This window comes from Tripterygium wilfordii, chromosome 16 (assembly GCF_013401445.1).
Source record: "Tripterygium wilfordii isolate XIE 37 chromosome 16, ASM1340144v1, whole genome shotgun sequence".
In the NCBI taxonomy this organism is placed as follows: Eukaryota; Viridiplantae; Streptophyta; class Magnoliopsida; order Celastrales; family Celastraceae; genus Tripterygium; species Tripterygium wilfordii.
The window spans coordinates 10,067,340-10,082,351 of record NC_052247.1 but is presented as its reverse complement, the minus strand read 5'-3'; the positions used below and the strand labels follow the sequence as shown (position 1 = coordinate 10,082,351).

At 34.9% G+C, this 15,012-nt stretch overlaps 2 protein-coding genes across 2 annotated transcripts; both read left to right on the top strand.

The window, feature by feature from the left end:
* Positions 1-4,965: 4,965 nt before the first annotated feature.
* Positions 4,966-5,640, top strand: LOC119980213 (uncharacterized protein At4g22758-like). The gene is made up of 2 exons (XM_038822827.1): positions 4,966-5,380; positions 5,473-5,640. The coding sequence occupies exons 1-2, from the start codon at positions 5,020-5,022 to the stop codon at positions 5,622-5,624; spliced, it is 513 nt and encodes a 170-aa protein (XP_038678755.1). The 5' UTR covers positions 4,966-5,019; the 3' UTR covers positions 5,625-5,640.
* A 4,182-nt stretch (positions 5,641-9,822) lies between these two features.
* LOC119980425 (methylsterol monooxygenase 1-1-like) lies at positions 9,823-14,739 on the top strand. The gene is made up of 5 exons (XM_038823115.1): positions 9,823-10,444; positions 10,935-11,257; positions 13,625-13,772; positions 13,859-13,891; positions 14,285-14,739. The coding sequence occupies exons 1-5, from the start codon at positions 10,115-10,117 to the stop codon at positions 14,348-14,350; spliced, it is 900 nt and encodes a 299-aa protein (XP_038679043.1). The 5' UTR covers positions 9,823-10,114; the 3' UTR covers positions 14,351-14,739.
* The last annotated feature ends 273 nt before the right edge of the window (positions 14,740-15,012 follow it).

The following is a 15,012-nucleotide window of genomic DNA, read 5'->3' as shown; positions in this document are numbered from 1 at the left end:
AAAAGGTCGGTGGATGGAAAAGTCCAAGACTGTCATTATGTTAGGGCCAGGGCCACGGCCACGGCCACGGCCAGGGCCAGGGCCTTAGAGCACTTGTAATGGTGTTATTTTGTTTGGGACAACAAATATGTATTGGGTTTTGTGTTTTGTTGATGTGATTATATTGGGAGATGTGTTTTATATTGAAATATTGTATTTTGGTGTAATTTTATTGGGGACAACATGGAGGGCATGAGAATTTGTTGGCCACCATGTTGGGTGGGAAGGAAAATGTATAGGAATTTATGTTTTGTTGATGTGGTTATATTGGGAGATGTGTTTTGTTGATGTGATTGTATTGAGAGACGTGTTTGCCTTGACTTTTTATGTAATAGAAATGAGATCCAATATAAATTTTTGCTCTTAGGGGTTAGAAGTTGGAAGCAAAGGTCAAGTAATTATGGAAGTGTAAATTGAGGCGGACCATGAATTGGGTACACTGGGGACATAAAAAGTGATGCAGAGTTTGGGGCAACCCGTCCGAATATTTTTTTGGGTTCTTTGTGTGGTTACGATTCACAAATATAGATTGTGAATATATTAATAATACTTCAAAGTAGAACATACATATTAATCTATTTTTTTGGGTTATTTATGTTATGATTCATGATTTATAAATATAGATCGCAAATACAAAACACATTAAAAATATTTTAAAGTAATAATAAAATACATATTAATTTATCACATTAATAATGCCGCAAACACTCTCTTGTTCATGATCACTTTCTAGAGTCTCTAGAGGTATGCACACTCTCGATGTATAGAGACATAAGACATACTGATTGTTTGACAACAAACGAGAAGTATTGATAGTGGACTAGGTCTGGTTGGGCTTTTGGGTTAGGAGAATAGGAGGGCTGGGTGGACTTGTAAATTAAGATAATAGTTTAATGGATTGGGCTTATGTCACTGGGGGTCTTTCTTTATTTATTATGGACGGGGGCTTCCATATCATCCCTTACTAGAGCTAGTGAAATTTTTTTCGGGTGCCCCCAAAGACTATAATGTACGTCCGCCTCTGAGTGTAAATGGAGGTAATTATGATTATCTTCATTCGGCAAATCTTATTTGCTGTCAAAATAAGCTAACTTATAAGCTGTGAAAAATAAACCAACTTATAAGCTGTGAAATAACTTACTAGGTATTTTGTGAAACTTATAACTGACGCTAGTTTATTACAAAATATTTTTTATATAAATAAAGTTAAAATTAATATTTTAATATCATCTTACTAAAAAAAATGAAAAAAGAGAGAAAATGACAAAATAAAACAAACATAAGCTCTAAAATAGGCTAAGAAATAATATGTAACATTGTCTGTGAAATGAACTCTTATGTGGATTAGGGATTCTAGAATTGGTGGAAAATTCTAGAGTGAAATTCTTCAAGTATATAATGTGGATTAGGGGCACCGAATACTAAGGTGCCAAGTGTAATTTGTCCACCCACATATTACGTTCCTAAATTGTATTTGTATAGGCTGTGATTACCTTTAAATCGATTATAATATAGAGACCCTTGAGTGAGAGGTCTACAAAGCCATTTTCATGTTTGACAATCTTGGTGGTGGAGGATAAGCCATGCCTCACTTTGTAGTCAAGCATGTCGTAATAACCAGCACAAGCGCACCCATTGACACCAAGTCAACACAAGTGCACCCGTTGACTCTGAGAATCATTTTTTACTAAATTAATTAAAAGTAACTTTTCTACACATTCCAACAACATTCTAACCAAGGATGGAAAAAAAAATTGATCCGATCACTATCCATAGGATATCCGATCAATTTAAAATCCAAAAACAGATCCTATAGGGTATGGAAACAATTTTGATTTTGATTTTCAAACCCGTTATGGTTTAGGGTCAGGTTTAATTTTTGATGACGGATTTAAAGTACCCGAACCGTTTAATTAAAAAAGTGAATTATAGTAATAACATTATAAATCATCTATATAAAGGTATATTATTTGGATGTTAAATTTTAAGATGATCAAGCATATTAAATAAAATAATATATTATAATAGAATTATAAATTATACATTTAAACTATAACAACATGATAAGTCAGATTATTTTTTAATAAATTTAATTATATATTTATAGAAAAATTTAAAAATTTAAAAGTTAAATGGTAAACAGGTACTCGATAGTGAAAAGTTCCGGTTTTAGAAATTCAAATGGTTTTTTAAACGGTTTTGATATTGAATACCTTAAATAGAAATGGTTTTGATCTTTATTAATTGAAAGGGTATCCGATCTGTTACCATTCCTTAATTCCGACAGTGTTTGACACTCATTTATTGAATGTGATGACATTATACCAATAAATAAGTATCACATAACTGTTGGTTTGTTTTTGAGATGGTTGTTGCTGTGATTTTTTATCATTTTCCAATTAAACAACATTTGTATTCGGTACCTCAGGCCCCAATTAATACTTGAGACCCTCATTTCATCTCAACTTGACGTGTGGCATGTAATGAATGGTTTTCGTACGACAAATTCTACTCGAACCGTGTAGTGCAGCTGTGCAGGTCAAGTGAGAACCTAAAAAAAAAAAACTTTTGGCCCAACTTCGATCACGCCGTGTCAAAGGGACGATTACGATATTGAACATTGAACATAAATAGTAAGAATCGGAATAGTATTTGACAATCTTTATGTAAAGCAATTAACATTTCTAGAATGTCCAATTTTGCAAATTTGCAGTGATAATGCAGTTTACTTTTTTCCCGGTACAAATTCCATTGATCAAACCAAGTTTCCAAAAAAAAAACAGGATGAAGTTGAAAATTGGGTTCGGTCTTAATGATGTATCAAGTGATAGGACTGATTTCAGAAGTGATCCTCGATGTTGATGAGGGTGATCAGCACAAGAAAACACATAACCTAAAGAGGGCCTAAAGGGTTTGCTCGGAGAACCTCTCCGACACTTAAGTCAGCCACTATTAAAAGTGAGTGCTCAATGCTCTCTATCTCAAATATCTAATATAATGCAAGAATACAAAAATCGAGATCTTTTACTTGTAGTGGAGGTCCCCTTATATATGAGCAAGATGAGTTAGATCTTCTAGTGGAGTGGATGTTCCCTTTTATATGAGTAAGATGAGTTCTAGTTTTGTTAGGAGTAGATCTTCTTCCCCTAATCTAGGCGGATTATAACACCCTATAACACCCAGAATTCTTAAGTCTATGCTAACTAAAATAAAACAAAGGAGATGACTTATTAGGAATAACATTTCCTAGAGATGGCAACTTCGTCATTTTGCATCTCCTTTTTGACAATCGGCTTTAGCTTTGCAAGCAATTTCCTTACGTGACTTAATAATAATTGCCTCACTATCAAACCACACATTAATCGCCAACAACACACACCCAAGCCTAACAATAGACATTAATTGCAGTAGTGATTCGAGTCAACAATAATTCTCCTCGAGAAAAAGGTTAAACTTTTAGTTAACAAATACTCTTATTTGTCATTTGTAAGTTCAATTGAGTACTTGTGCCCCAAAACCTACGCGTTGGGTTATGGAGGAAGTTGGGGGTTTCGGGTCGTTATTCTTTTATCTTATTCATGTCGATCGGTTCTAAAACTTGGAAGCGTGCACTTGCAATAAACCTGGCCATCGTGCTAAGGATTGTCATCACTGATAAACAAAAGAGAATTATAAGAAGGAAGGTGGACAAACGTGCTTTGAGTTGTTTGAGAAAAGTGAGTTTTTTCTTATTAGAAAGAAGTAGATTCTAGATTATTGATAAGACAAAATGGATTTAGGAAGGGATATATAATTTAAACACTAGCCCATTGCTCAGTGCTCCTCCTCAAGATAAAAGACATAGGGATAAAGAGAGCTAAAAAAAAGATATTTTACGAATGATCCTACATAATCTCGAATGTCATTAGTTTTGGTATGTAGACCAAATTATACAATATAAGCAAAATTCCTACATTCACAACATATAAGTTATCACGCTTGCATATCCAATATTTGAGTTTCCCGTTTATGCACCCCATTTATGGGTGTGTTATGTAAGGTTGTCAAAATCGGGATCTTACATAAGATCTGTGGAAGGATTGCAAAATCGAATCGTAAAATCGTAAGATTTTATAAAATTTTAAAAAATAAATGTAAAATAATATAATTAATTATTTCTAAATAAATAATTAACATGATATAATATACTATTATGTATAGGTAATAAAAAATTAAAAAATGTGATTATTATTTATTTATAGACATTAATATTTCACAAAATTGTAATTTTTTAAGACCTCCAGAGAACTATGAAAAGCAAGCAGAATAATTGTGCAAGATTATATCATGTTAATAGATTAAAACCAATTTTTCAACAAAAACTAGGATTAGAAACATTAACACATGATTAGTAGACTATAACTCATAAGCCCATGACTCCATAAGTCTATTAAGGTTAAGATCGGTAAAATCGATAAGATCGTAAAATCTTATCAATTTTGGGATTTTACATCGATTAGAATCTTTTTGATTACCTAAGATCGTAAAATCGTACGATCAAAATCGAGATTTTAACAATCATGGTGTTATGTGTCATTTAGTACTTTTTCACTGTCCAAATAATGCCCAAATCATAGTTAAAGAAATCAAATTCACTTGTGGACAGTTTTAAATTGTGGGCATGATGATCTTTCTCTCCTAATTACTGCTTTACTTCAAGCCATTAATTAATTCGTTAACAATTTACATGGTGAAATTATTACGCACCACAACGGAGGGCAATTTCGTGGAACCTTCGTGGTTTGTCTGCACAGCCAGGGAAACAAAGGAACACTCGTACCACATTCATGACGTTATAGCTGTTGACCCCACACAGCATCGCAGCATATATATACACAGTTATGATAGGGATTTCAACGATTCTCATTTGTCCGAGCACTTCTTTTCATCAAGTTTAAAAACAGCGCACACTACATGTAGTCACACTAGTCTTCACCAACCATGATTTCTCGATCAATTACCAATCCAAGACGACATGAGAGCTACCCGAGGAGGCTACAGACCTTCCCACTGGAGCGCCACGTGGGCCTCGTGCGCCGCCCAGGTGGGATCATATCCGTGCCAGGAAGGCTGCCCGAGAACGGCGACGTTTCGAAAACACAGAAACTGACAAAGTTGCTGCTTAACGTGAACATTGAGCGGACGTTTGGGCCGGTGCAGGTGGTGATGACGATGGAGGATACGGTGAGGGATCTGATAAGGGCGGCGGTGGAGATTTGTGTGAAGGAGAAGAGGAGGCCGTTGTTGAAGGAGACTGATCCGGACTTGTTTCAACTTCACTACTCCCAGTTCAGTTTGACAAGTAAGTGTTGAATTTCCATTTTTAATAAAATGGCAATTTATTTTTTTTTAAGGGAAAATCATGAATAGCCAATTTTGTGTTGGATTGTGCAGGTTTGAAAGCAGATGATAATTTGAGAAGCTTAAGGTCTAGGAATTTCTTTCTGTGCATGAAGCCATCTACTGCTTCTTCATGTTCAAAGGGAGCAAAGATGGCAAACCAAACCTCCTTCCCTTTCACAAGTTTCATGGATTTCTTGCTATAAATCTAATTTGCAACCACTCATATTTCCATGCCTCTTTATCTTCTGCTATAAACTGTAAATAGCTAGTTAGCTAGGCTTGGCTTTTCATACTTCATAGTTATTCCATGTACATTAAGATGCATAAAAGCAAAACATAAATATTTTTGTCTACGATAATGGATTCCAAATCAACCTAATTAAGCTTAATGTGAGCTCAAGCTCCTTAATTACCACCTTAAATCAAAGCACAATAAAGGAATCGTTACGTAAGATCTTGGAAGTAATTCAAATTTCTTTTGGACCTGTTCGTTCAATTGTTCATTAATTTAATCGACAATTAATCATTTTAGTTAGAATGATTTCATCATTCTTAGCTTTGCCCCCTGTTAAGTTTGATGTCCATTCTTCTAAATAACTCCTTTTTTTTTTTTCTTTCCAAGAAACTTTTCCATTTCAGGGCAACCAATTTATTTATGATATATCTTATAAACATTATTTCCTTAAACTTTGAAGGTATTTTTATCTAAATATAATAGATATAGTTTTTTTTTATGTGAAATATCCTCTTTATAAAAACACCTCAAAATTCCTACACCAACTTTTAACCTTTTATTTAAAAAAACTTTTAACCTCCTATTTTTTTTAGGTACTTTTAAGTAGTGTTATCATAATTGGTCCACTGATCAGATCGGTTCAATCGACATTTTCTAATAAAGTCGGGTAGGTTCTTGCGTAGAACCGTTTAAGCAGTCAACTCATGTATCGACCCGTAAAAACCCGTGGTTAAACTGTGAACACGTGAAACCGTGAACCATGCGGTTGAAGTAGAAAAAAAATAAAATCATTTTCATGCATCGGTCACTAGCGATGATTGTAGCCGAGGATCATAGCCATCGATTGTTGCAAGTAAAGATATTACTATCTTAATCATTCTTCTTCATTTTTCTAGGATTTTACTTGCATCGATCACCGATGAGGATCTTAGCCGAGGCTTCGAAAGCTTTGAAATGATCAGTCAACAGTGGGCTCGGAGATGGTTTTCTCAGGAACATCATGCTCGTGGAATAGAAGATAGTCACGAGTAAAGCTCTCGAAACCATCATCGTCATGTGAAGTCTCCTTGGCTGTGTAACACCTTATGTATACATAATTAATTCACAAAATTTCGACAGAGTTTCCTTTATATTTTAGATAACTCACTTGCAAGAAAATTAAACAATTGCCTCAGGCCATCTACAACATACAACCACTCTATTATCCATCATCCATTCAGAGATACATAAGGAGTCCATCATACAACACTCATCACGTTCTCCATTACAAACCATTAAGTCCTTATTTCAGAAAATACTAAAACTAGTATATACATATCCTATTGGCTTCAAGTGGACAACCTATTAGCAGTGCTTCAAAAGGGATGGATCAACCTGAATAACTATCTATCTAAAAATAGATTTGAAAGCGAAAAAAGTGTGAGCTCGTAGAGCCTAATGAGAGATATATATAGTGTAAAAATTAATTTAAATTTCAAAATAAATATAAATATATAGTGTTGCCACCATGATTTCAAACATATATGCCAACCATTTCCAACATATAATGAAAATACCATAATTCCATGTATCTCAACATACACCATATAGCAAAATTTCATAATTTGACCATTTACAACTCATACCAATCCAACACTCTTGGGTAGGGCTGTTATTGGTACGGTTACCGTTACCAAACACGGAATACCGTTACCATACCAATTCTTTCGATAACTCAAAAAATGTTACCGTTACCGTTACCGGAAGAGTCGGTATACCGATGGTCGGTATACCGATCGATCGGTAATGGTAAGTCGGTAATTGGTAAATTTACCAATTCTTAAACTTATTTAAAAAAGAGAAAGAAAAAAAATACATCAAGTAGCATTGTGCTTAATAGTTATTGTATGAAACTACAACACTTTCATCTTGCCTACAATACCAATAATAAAAATGATAGATTAATGAGAATGATCATTATGCTACATGTGAATAAGAGAAAATACCTATCAATCGGAGAAAAAAAGAAAGGAGAATTCACATAACATTATTCCAACAATCTATAACGGAAAATCTTTCATTTCATTAATTTCTAATATTTTTAGTATCCGAAGTGTTTTAAACTCCATAGCATGAAAGATAGAAGAAACAAGATAAATAAAGATAAAAGACCATAATGGAAATGGAGAAGAAAAACATGTAATCAATACCAACAAAGCATTTTGTTATGTAGCAAATGCTGCTTTAAAGTTAATGAAATTGCTACGAGTGATATATAAATGATAACCCTAAAAATAATCAATGGTCTAGATTAAATTAGATCAATCTAATGGTCATAATTAAATAAAACTAAAACTAAAAATAATATTAATATATATTTAATATATATGTCGGTAATCGGGAAATTTACCGGTTTTGAACTTTGTTTACCGTTACCGTTACCGAAATCATCGGTAAATTTACCGTACCGAACAATTGGTAACGGTATACCAATCTTCTGCTATTTTCGGTAACCAATTGATCGGTAATGGTATACCAATGAATAATTTACCATACCAGTAACAGCCCTACTCTTGGGTGACGGATCAGACCCAAGGCATTCCAATCATACAGCCAATCATACGCTCGTAGATATATAACTTACACTCACTGCATGCCCCAATAACTGTATATGCAGCAAATGCGGTACAAAAGACTTCTTTTATTCCTTATAACATCCGTCTATACCATACATGAAGCAATGAGGTGGTTCCACCAACTCCCAGAGAACTCCATCTCTTCTTGGAAGCAGCTTGTCCGTAGCTTTGTCTCTAAGTTTATGGTCAATATAGGGAGGAGACATGTTATAAATCTCACCACACAAGTAGTCTTTAATTTGTGGCGGCATAAAGTTTTGCCACAAAAATTTTTTTGCCTCAAAAAAGAGGACCCATGTTACAACAGCATTATAGCCTCCACTAAAGGATATTTGTTTTCGCGACGATTTCATAATGGCCGCAAAAAAGAAACATTTTTGTGGCGACATTATTTGTCTTGACACAAAACCTTGTGTGAAACAATCTTTAGTGACAACTAACGGCGATCAAGTTCTTTTGCAGCAAACAGGTTTTGCGGAGACAAAACGACGGATCATTGTGGGGCGGGGCCCAATCACTTACTCAAACTGAAGTTAAGGCCCAGCCCATCATTTACTCCGGCTTTTGCCTGTCTCTTTTTTTTTCCTTTATTTTATTATTGCATTAATTGCTCTTTGAGCCGAAAATACAAAATAGTTTTAAGAAGTGAATAATTAATTATTTTTTAAAAATTTAACATTCTAAGTAAAAATAGGTGTAGTTATGATATTATGGAATTCATGTAAAAATAAATTAAAAAATAGACGATATGAAAGTTTAATTATTTAAATGGACTTGCAATTATTGTAGAGGTTGAAAAAATTACAAATTTTATTTTTATAGACGAAATAAAACTAAGAATATTTAGATTATGAAATTTAACTATTATGCAAAAATGACCAGTTTGTCGGTTTCTAAATCTGACCAATTTTTAGCCAATTTTCTTTCTCTTTTCTTTTTTCGACATATTTACCTTTTTAACATACCGGACCAAAATGATGGTTGGTGTTTTGATTTTCTTGTTTTAACAGGAAATCCATAATTAATAAGTTAAGAAAATTTCTGAGTCGACGGGCTTAACAACTCATATTTAGGCCGATATCAAAATGTATAAATTTGTATGATGTCGTTCTTAGGTTTAAAAAATTACGACAATTACACCAATTTTCTTGTGAATCAAGACATTGCAAACTCAATTTTCTTGTCCTATTATCTACTCTGAGATGGTATTATGATGATCCCAAACACCAACATAATATTAATAGGAAGCTCTGTTTTGGTGTGGGATCTCATATTTTATTAGATGAATCCCACATCGGGAGTTTTCTGCTTTGGTGTGAGATCTCGCATTTTATTAGATCTACTCTGAGATGGTATTATGATGATCCCAAACACCAACATAATATTAATAGGAAGCTCTGTTTTGGTGTGGGATCTCATATTTTATTAGATGAATCCCACATCGGGAGTTCTCTGCTTTGGTGTGAGATCTCGCATTTTATTAGATGAATCCCGCACCGGAGAATGGGCAATAATAATATATGGTTTTTCAATAAACAAAAAGAAAAAGACGAAACCACAAACCTGGCAAAGACCGACGGTGAGGAGTGGTGACCAACTCACACAACAGTCCATCAAGATACAGAGAGAAGTGCCTGCCGAATGTTAGTTTTTCTGAGTCACTCGCACTCGCAGAGACAACCCACTATGCTTTCATTCAAAACTTCCCGCATATTATTTAACTAACTCGCTCCGCCCCTTGTGCCTTCTGAGGGTGGGGGATTCTCCTTATCGGTTATCCTCAAATCTCTCTCTCTCTCTCCCCCCCCCCCAAATCTGCATCATCAATTAGTCGCCGCCGCCAATGCTGCCATACGCCACCATTGATGACGCCGCGGCGGCCCTTGGCCGGAACCTTACTTTCGCTGAGAAATTGTGGTTCAATTATTCGGCCCAGAAATCTGATTATTTCCTCTTCTGCCACAACATTTTGTTCCTCTTTTTCGTCTTCTCTATGGCGCCTCTACCTTTGGTTGTCGCCGAGGTTATGAGATCTATGGGAATTGAGAAGTATAAGATTCAGCCCAAATTGCGACTCTCGCTTTCCGAAATCTTTCGGTGCTACAAGGACGTCATGGTCCTCTTCTTCCTCGTTGTTGGGCCTCTGCAACTCGTGTCGTACCCGTCTATTGAGGTACTTTTGGGTAATTTGAGCTTTCTTTTTTGTTTTTCTGTAATTGTTGTTAATTATGTCGATGAAGGCGATTTATTTTACACAATTTTATGAAGCTTATCGGTTAACCCATGCAAAATTATCCTCTCTATAATCGGATCTCTAAGGTTTCGTATGTCGGAGATGAATAAAATATTTTGCCATTTCTTCTTGACTTTGGGTTATTCTTTATAAAATTTTCAGTTTTTTCAATGCAGATATGATTTTGAGAATATTAAAGTGCATTGTTTATTAGAGAAGGCCAGCCTACACAATTGCCTGGTCATATCTTGGGTCAATTTCTTAGTCTTCACTCTTTCAGCTAACGATTTTATTGCTTTTTGGATACTTTCAAATAGGGTATAAGACATTTTAGATGTTAGAGGCCTACTTCAAAATTTTAAAATTCATTTTTGACCATAAAATTCCTATTAATTTGGGTTCCTTCTTTTTCCTTCTTTGGGCTTCACAGATGGTTGGAATCGGAACGGGTTTGCCATTGCCATCTGGGTGGGAGATTATGGCACAGTTGTTAGTGTATTTCACAGTTGAGGATTACACCAACTACTGGTTGCACAGATTCCTTCATGGGAAATGGTTCTACGAGAAAATTCACCGGGTTCACCATGAATATACTGCTCCTATTGGTTTTGCCGCGCCCTATGCACATTGGGCTGAAATCTTGATCCTGGGAATCCCGTCTTTTCTTGGGCCTGCAATTTGTCCTGGGCACATGATCACATTCTGGTTGTGGATAGTTTTGCGGCAGATGGAAGCCATTGAGACTCATTCCGGGTAATGTGTGCCCCACTCATTTGTTTATTTCTTCTTTTCAACTCAGTTGGCTTGATTTTCTTCTTTTATTGATCGTGATTACACCTTGTTACTTATCGAATTTCTTCAATTCTTTTCTCTTTGCCCATATAATTCTGATTTAAGTGCTTGAATTTTAAGCAGCCTCAATGGTGGCATTCCTTTTTGAGTAATAAGGAATATGAGCAAGTCTTTCATTGTCAACCATTTTTTTCTTATTCTTTCTGGTTTTTTTTTCTTTGATGAGTGGAGCTGTTGTTACTTCTACAACATATTAATGTAATAATGAACTTATAGAGAGTAAAAGGGTTGGGAAGTAGTAACTTGGAGTTTTTCCAACTTATAGTCTTATATAGATTGATTTTCGGGAGAGTTAGAGTGATATCACAAAGTAAGCAGCATCATTTCATTAGGTTTTATATTTCTTTTTCCGGAGTAATTTCGATCACAGACGTATGATTAACTCTGGATGACGGATGTGACCATGTGATATACTTGCCAATTGCTCACTATTCCAGTTAGCAACGCTCCATTCAAAAAATAGTTGGCAACGCAGTTTACTTACACTAATTGTGTTTATGCCTGTCATGCTAGTTAAATATCAGTTAATGGAAATCACATTCGTACATTTTTTCGAAGATTTTTTGGGAAGTATTAGAGTCACTTTCTGTAGCTTGCATCTGTGATCAGTGAAATACTGTGCCAAAAAATATGTTGACCATTTTCTGATATTTTATGACAGTGCCTAGATATCAGAACTGTTAGTTTTAGTTTAGTTGTTCTGCACTGTGAATTTCTGACATATTTGATTAGAATTTCCTGTAGAATATTGAGGAAAAGGAATAGCAAATTTGAGATGTAGCTATAATGCTATATGAAGAAGTCTAGCAAAAACAGATATTTGGAGATTTTTGGCGACCATTTATGCAGCACAGATACTTCAATGTCCCCACATCTTGTGTGTCTAACTGTCTATATAGATTGGATGTAATTCTCACTGGATACCCAAATTGAGGAAGAAAAAAAACATGCCTTTGCCCTTTGGGATATACATTCAGAGCACTAGGATTAGATGATTAGTTTTTGTTTTGCTTAAAGTGTGGACATGTGGATTTTTGTTCCGTGTCAGTTTGTTGTTTGCTTGGCTGGCATCATCCATTTATTTTCTTAAAGAAAATAAATGGCATAAAATATTTATTAAGTCAATAATTATTTGTTTAAAGGGGGTTGTATGACAACTTCAGTAACATGTATTTGTGTCCCTTTGCACCTGGATCTCGTGTCTCTGTATGTGCTCCATAGGTGACTGTAGGATTTGCATATACAAATATACTCTAGTGAAGCGAAAACCAAAGTACAGGAAATGGGCTGGATATTTTTTTACGATAGGGGTATCTCTCTGTCAATGACAACCTGGTACTTCGTACTCTTTCAATAATTTCTTATCTATTCTATTTGTTGTTATTGATTTGAATAAATGAGAAATTTACCTATCCAGCTACTTTAGATTCATGACGGATGACTTCATTTGCCAAACTGGGACTTTTGCAAGGCAAGTGATTGGAGCAAAGCCTGTATAAAGTCCATTGAGTTCTGCTGGGAAGATAATTCAATTTTTTTTAAAAGAAATTCTGACTTTTGAATAAAGCAATACTACAATAGATCACCTGGAGGGCTGTGGAATTTACCTATTGAAAAAAGAGAGAAGAAAATAATGAATGAAAGAAAGAAAATGAGTAAAGGTGAAACCTAAGGTTATATTTAGTATCATTTTCTGTTTTTTGTTATATGGAAATGTGCAGCGATTGCTCTTGAAGCTAAAATTGCCATCATCTTTTTCAGTTTGTGGGAGCATGTGGTCTAGCGGTAGAGTTGCAGGGCTGTAACCTAGAGGTCACAACTCACAGGTCCAATTTATGGAAACGAAATCTCCACATATTTTGTGGGGGTAAAGTCTGCGTACATTCTGTATGTCCCCAACACCATCCACTGCGAGAGTCTTGTGCACGGGAGTTCTTTACCTTATTTTTACCTTTTACCATCCTTTTCAATTTGTAGTGGTGACACAATCGGGATGCGGGACTCAAATTATGGATTCAATATATGCTTATATAGGAACAACAACATTGTACATCTTTTAGAAATGTTCTATTGTTGATGTACTGTGTTATGATCCCTCTTATATGCTAATCAGCAGCATGAGAATCATAAACCTTTTCTAATCATAGTGCATTTGTACACCTTAGTTTTATATGTTCTGTTGCTATTCATGGCCTACATCTACATTCTGCACTGAGGTTTCACAATATTGACACATTTAAAGCATAACATAATTCGGTTATTATGCAGATATGACTTCCCATGGATTCCCACAAAGTATATTCCATTTTATGGTGGTGCAGAATACCATGATTACCATCATTACGTAGGGGGACAAAGTCACAGCAACTTTGCTTCTGTATTTACGTACTGTGATTTTATTTATGGTACTGACAAGGTAATTATATAGTTTGTGATTTTACTACGTTATTTCAGTAGAATCTCATCTTAAAAATGGTTTGTCTGATAATTTTCTATGATTAGGGCTATCGATATCAGAGGAAGCTACTTTCAAAGGTAATTTTGTTTCATGTGTCTTTTTGTTGTAATATTAATTTTTACCAAGACCTTATGTTCTGAGCTTGCCTGGACATATTGGACAAGTGTTCCTTGTTCGAAATTAGACCATAAGTAGTTATTGTGACATCTTGTCAACTTCTTTGCTTCTGTGTCAACATATTTCTGTCAGGTTGATTTTTCAGTCAGATTTCTTTTATTCTAAGTTGAACTTATTAGACGCCAGGCTCCAGGTTCCCCTATGTTTAATGTCCAAACTGTCTTGCTCGGAAGATGCTTGGACACTTTTACTCTATTAAGTGTCTGTTATCTTGCAATGATGTACACTATTTTTTTTACCTTGCATTATGTATCTCTTTGCTCCTATAATTTAACATGTTAAAAAATTTCCAGCTGAAAGAGGGATCAGAAAGCAATGGAGAGCAGAATGGAGGATCGTACAATCTTAAATCTGATTAGCTGTTGGACTCATCTTCAATTAGTTTCCTTCTCACTACACTTCTCACTGGTAACAACTGGTGGAAAACCTCGGTGTTAAATGGCAATTGCTGATCTAGGTGGAGGAGTAAGGAATCGAAGGTTTTAGTATTTGTGGCAGTGGTTAAATCGCGCTATGTTGGTGTTCTGTCTTTGTGTAAGCTTCAACGAGTTGTGAATTTTCAAGAAACTAGACATCCTTTAAAATCGAAGTTTTATTAGCTTTGTTCTTGGCTTCTAAGATGATCTTCAAGTCTTGCTATTCATGCTTTAATGTGTTAGCCGGAACCAAACCGCTAAGATGTTACTTTGTCCCTTGAATTTAGTCCTATGATAAAATTCTGTGTGTTGATAGTTGGTACAACCGGCAAGTTCTGTGTTGGGCCGATTAAACTTGATGGCCTTTTTGGTGTGCCTTCTTGATATCTAATAAAAAGCCCAAATATTATTTGGAAGATGACATATTAGTGTTCATTTTATGAAAATTGGATATTTAGGTCAAAGTAAAAAGTATTTATCATATAAGTATCTCTTTTAAATATAAATACTTCTTTTAAAAGTTAAAATTACGTAATCTCATATTTGTCTTTCTTCTTTAATATCCATGATCTATAGAATATTATGTCCATCTCCACCATTGTTCG

What these genes read in the sequence shown, in the direction of transcription:
- LOC119980213 (XM_038822827.1), top strand. Translation starts at nt 5,020, where the DNA reads ATGATTTCTCGATCAATTACCAATCCAAGACGACATGAGAGCTACCCG. An exon ending in CTCCCAGTTCAGTTTGACAA is followed by an intron (nt 5,381 to 5,472) that starts GTAAGTGTTGAA and finishes TGGATTGTGCAG; the next exon opens with GTTTGAAAGCAGATGATAAT.
- LOC119980425 (XM_038823115.1), top strand. Translation starts at nt 10,115, where the DNA reads ATGCTGCCATACGCCACCATTGATGACGCCGCGGCGGCCCTTGGCCGG. An exon ending in GCCATTGAGACTCATTCCGG is followed by an intron (nt 11,258 to 13,624) that starts GTAATGTGTGCC and finishes GTTATTATGCAG; the next exon opens with ATATGACTTCCCATGGATTC. An exon ending in AGAGGAAGCTACTTTCAAAG is followed by an intron (nt 13,892 to 14,284) that starts GTAATTTTGTTT and finishes AAAAATTTCCAG; the next exon opens with CTGAAAGAGGGATCAGAAAG.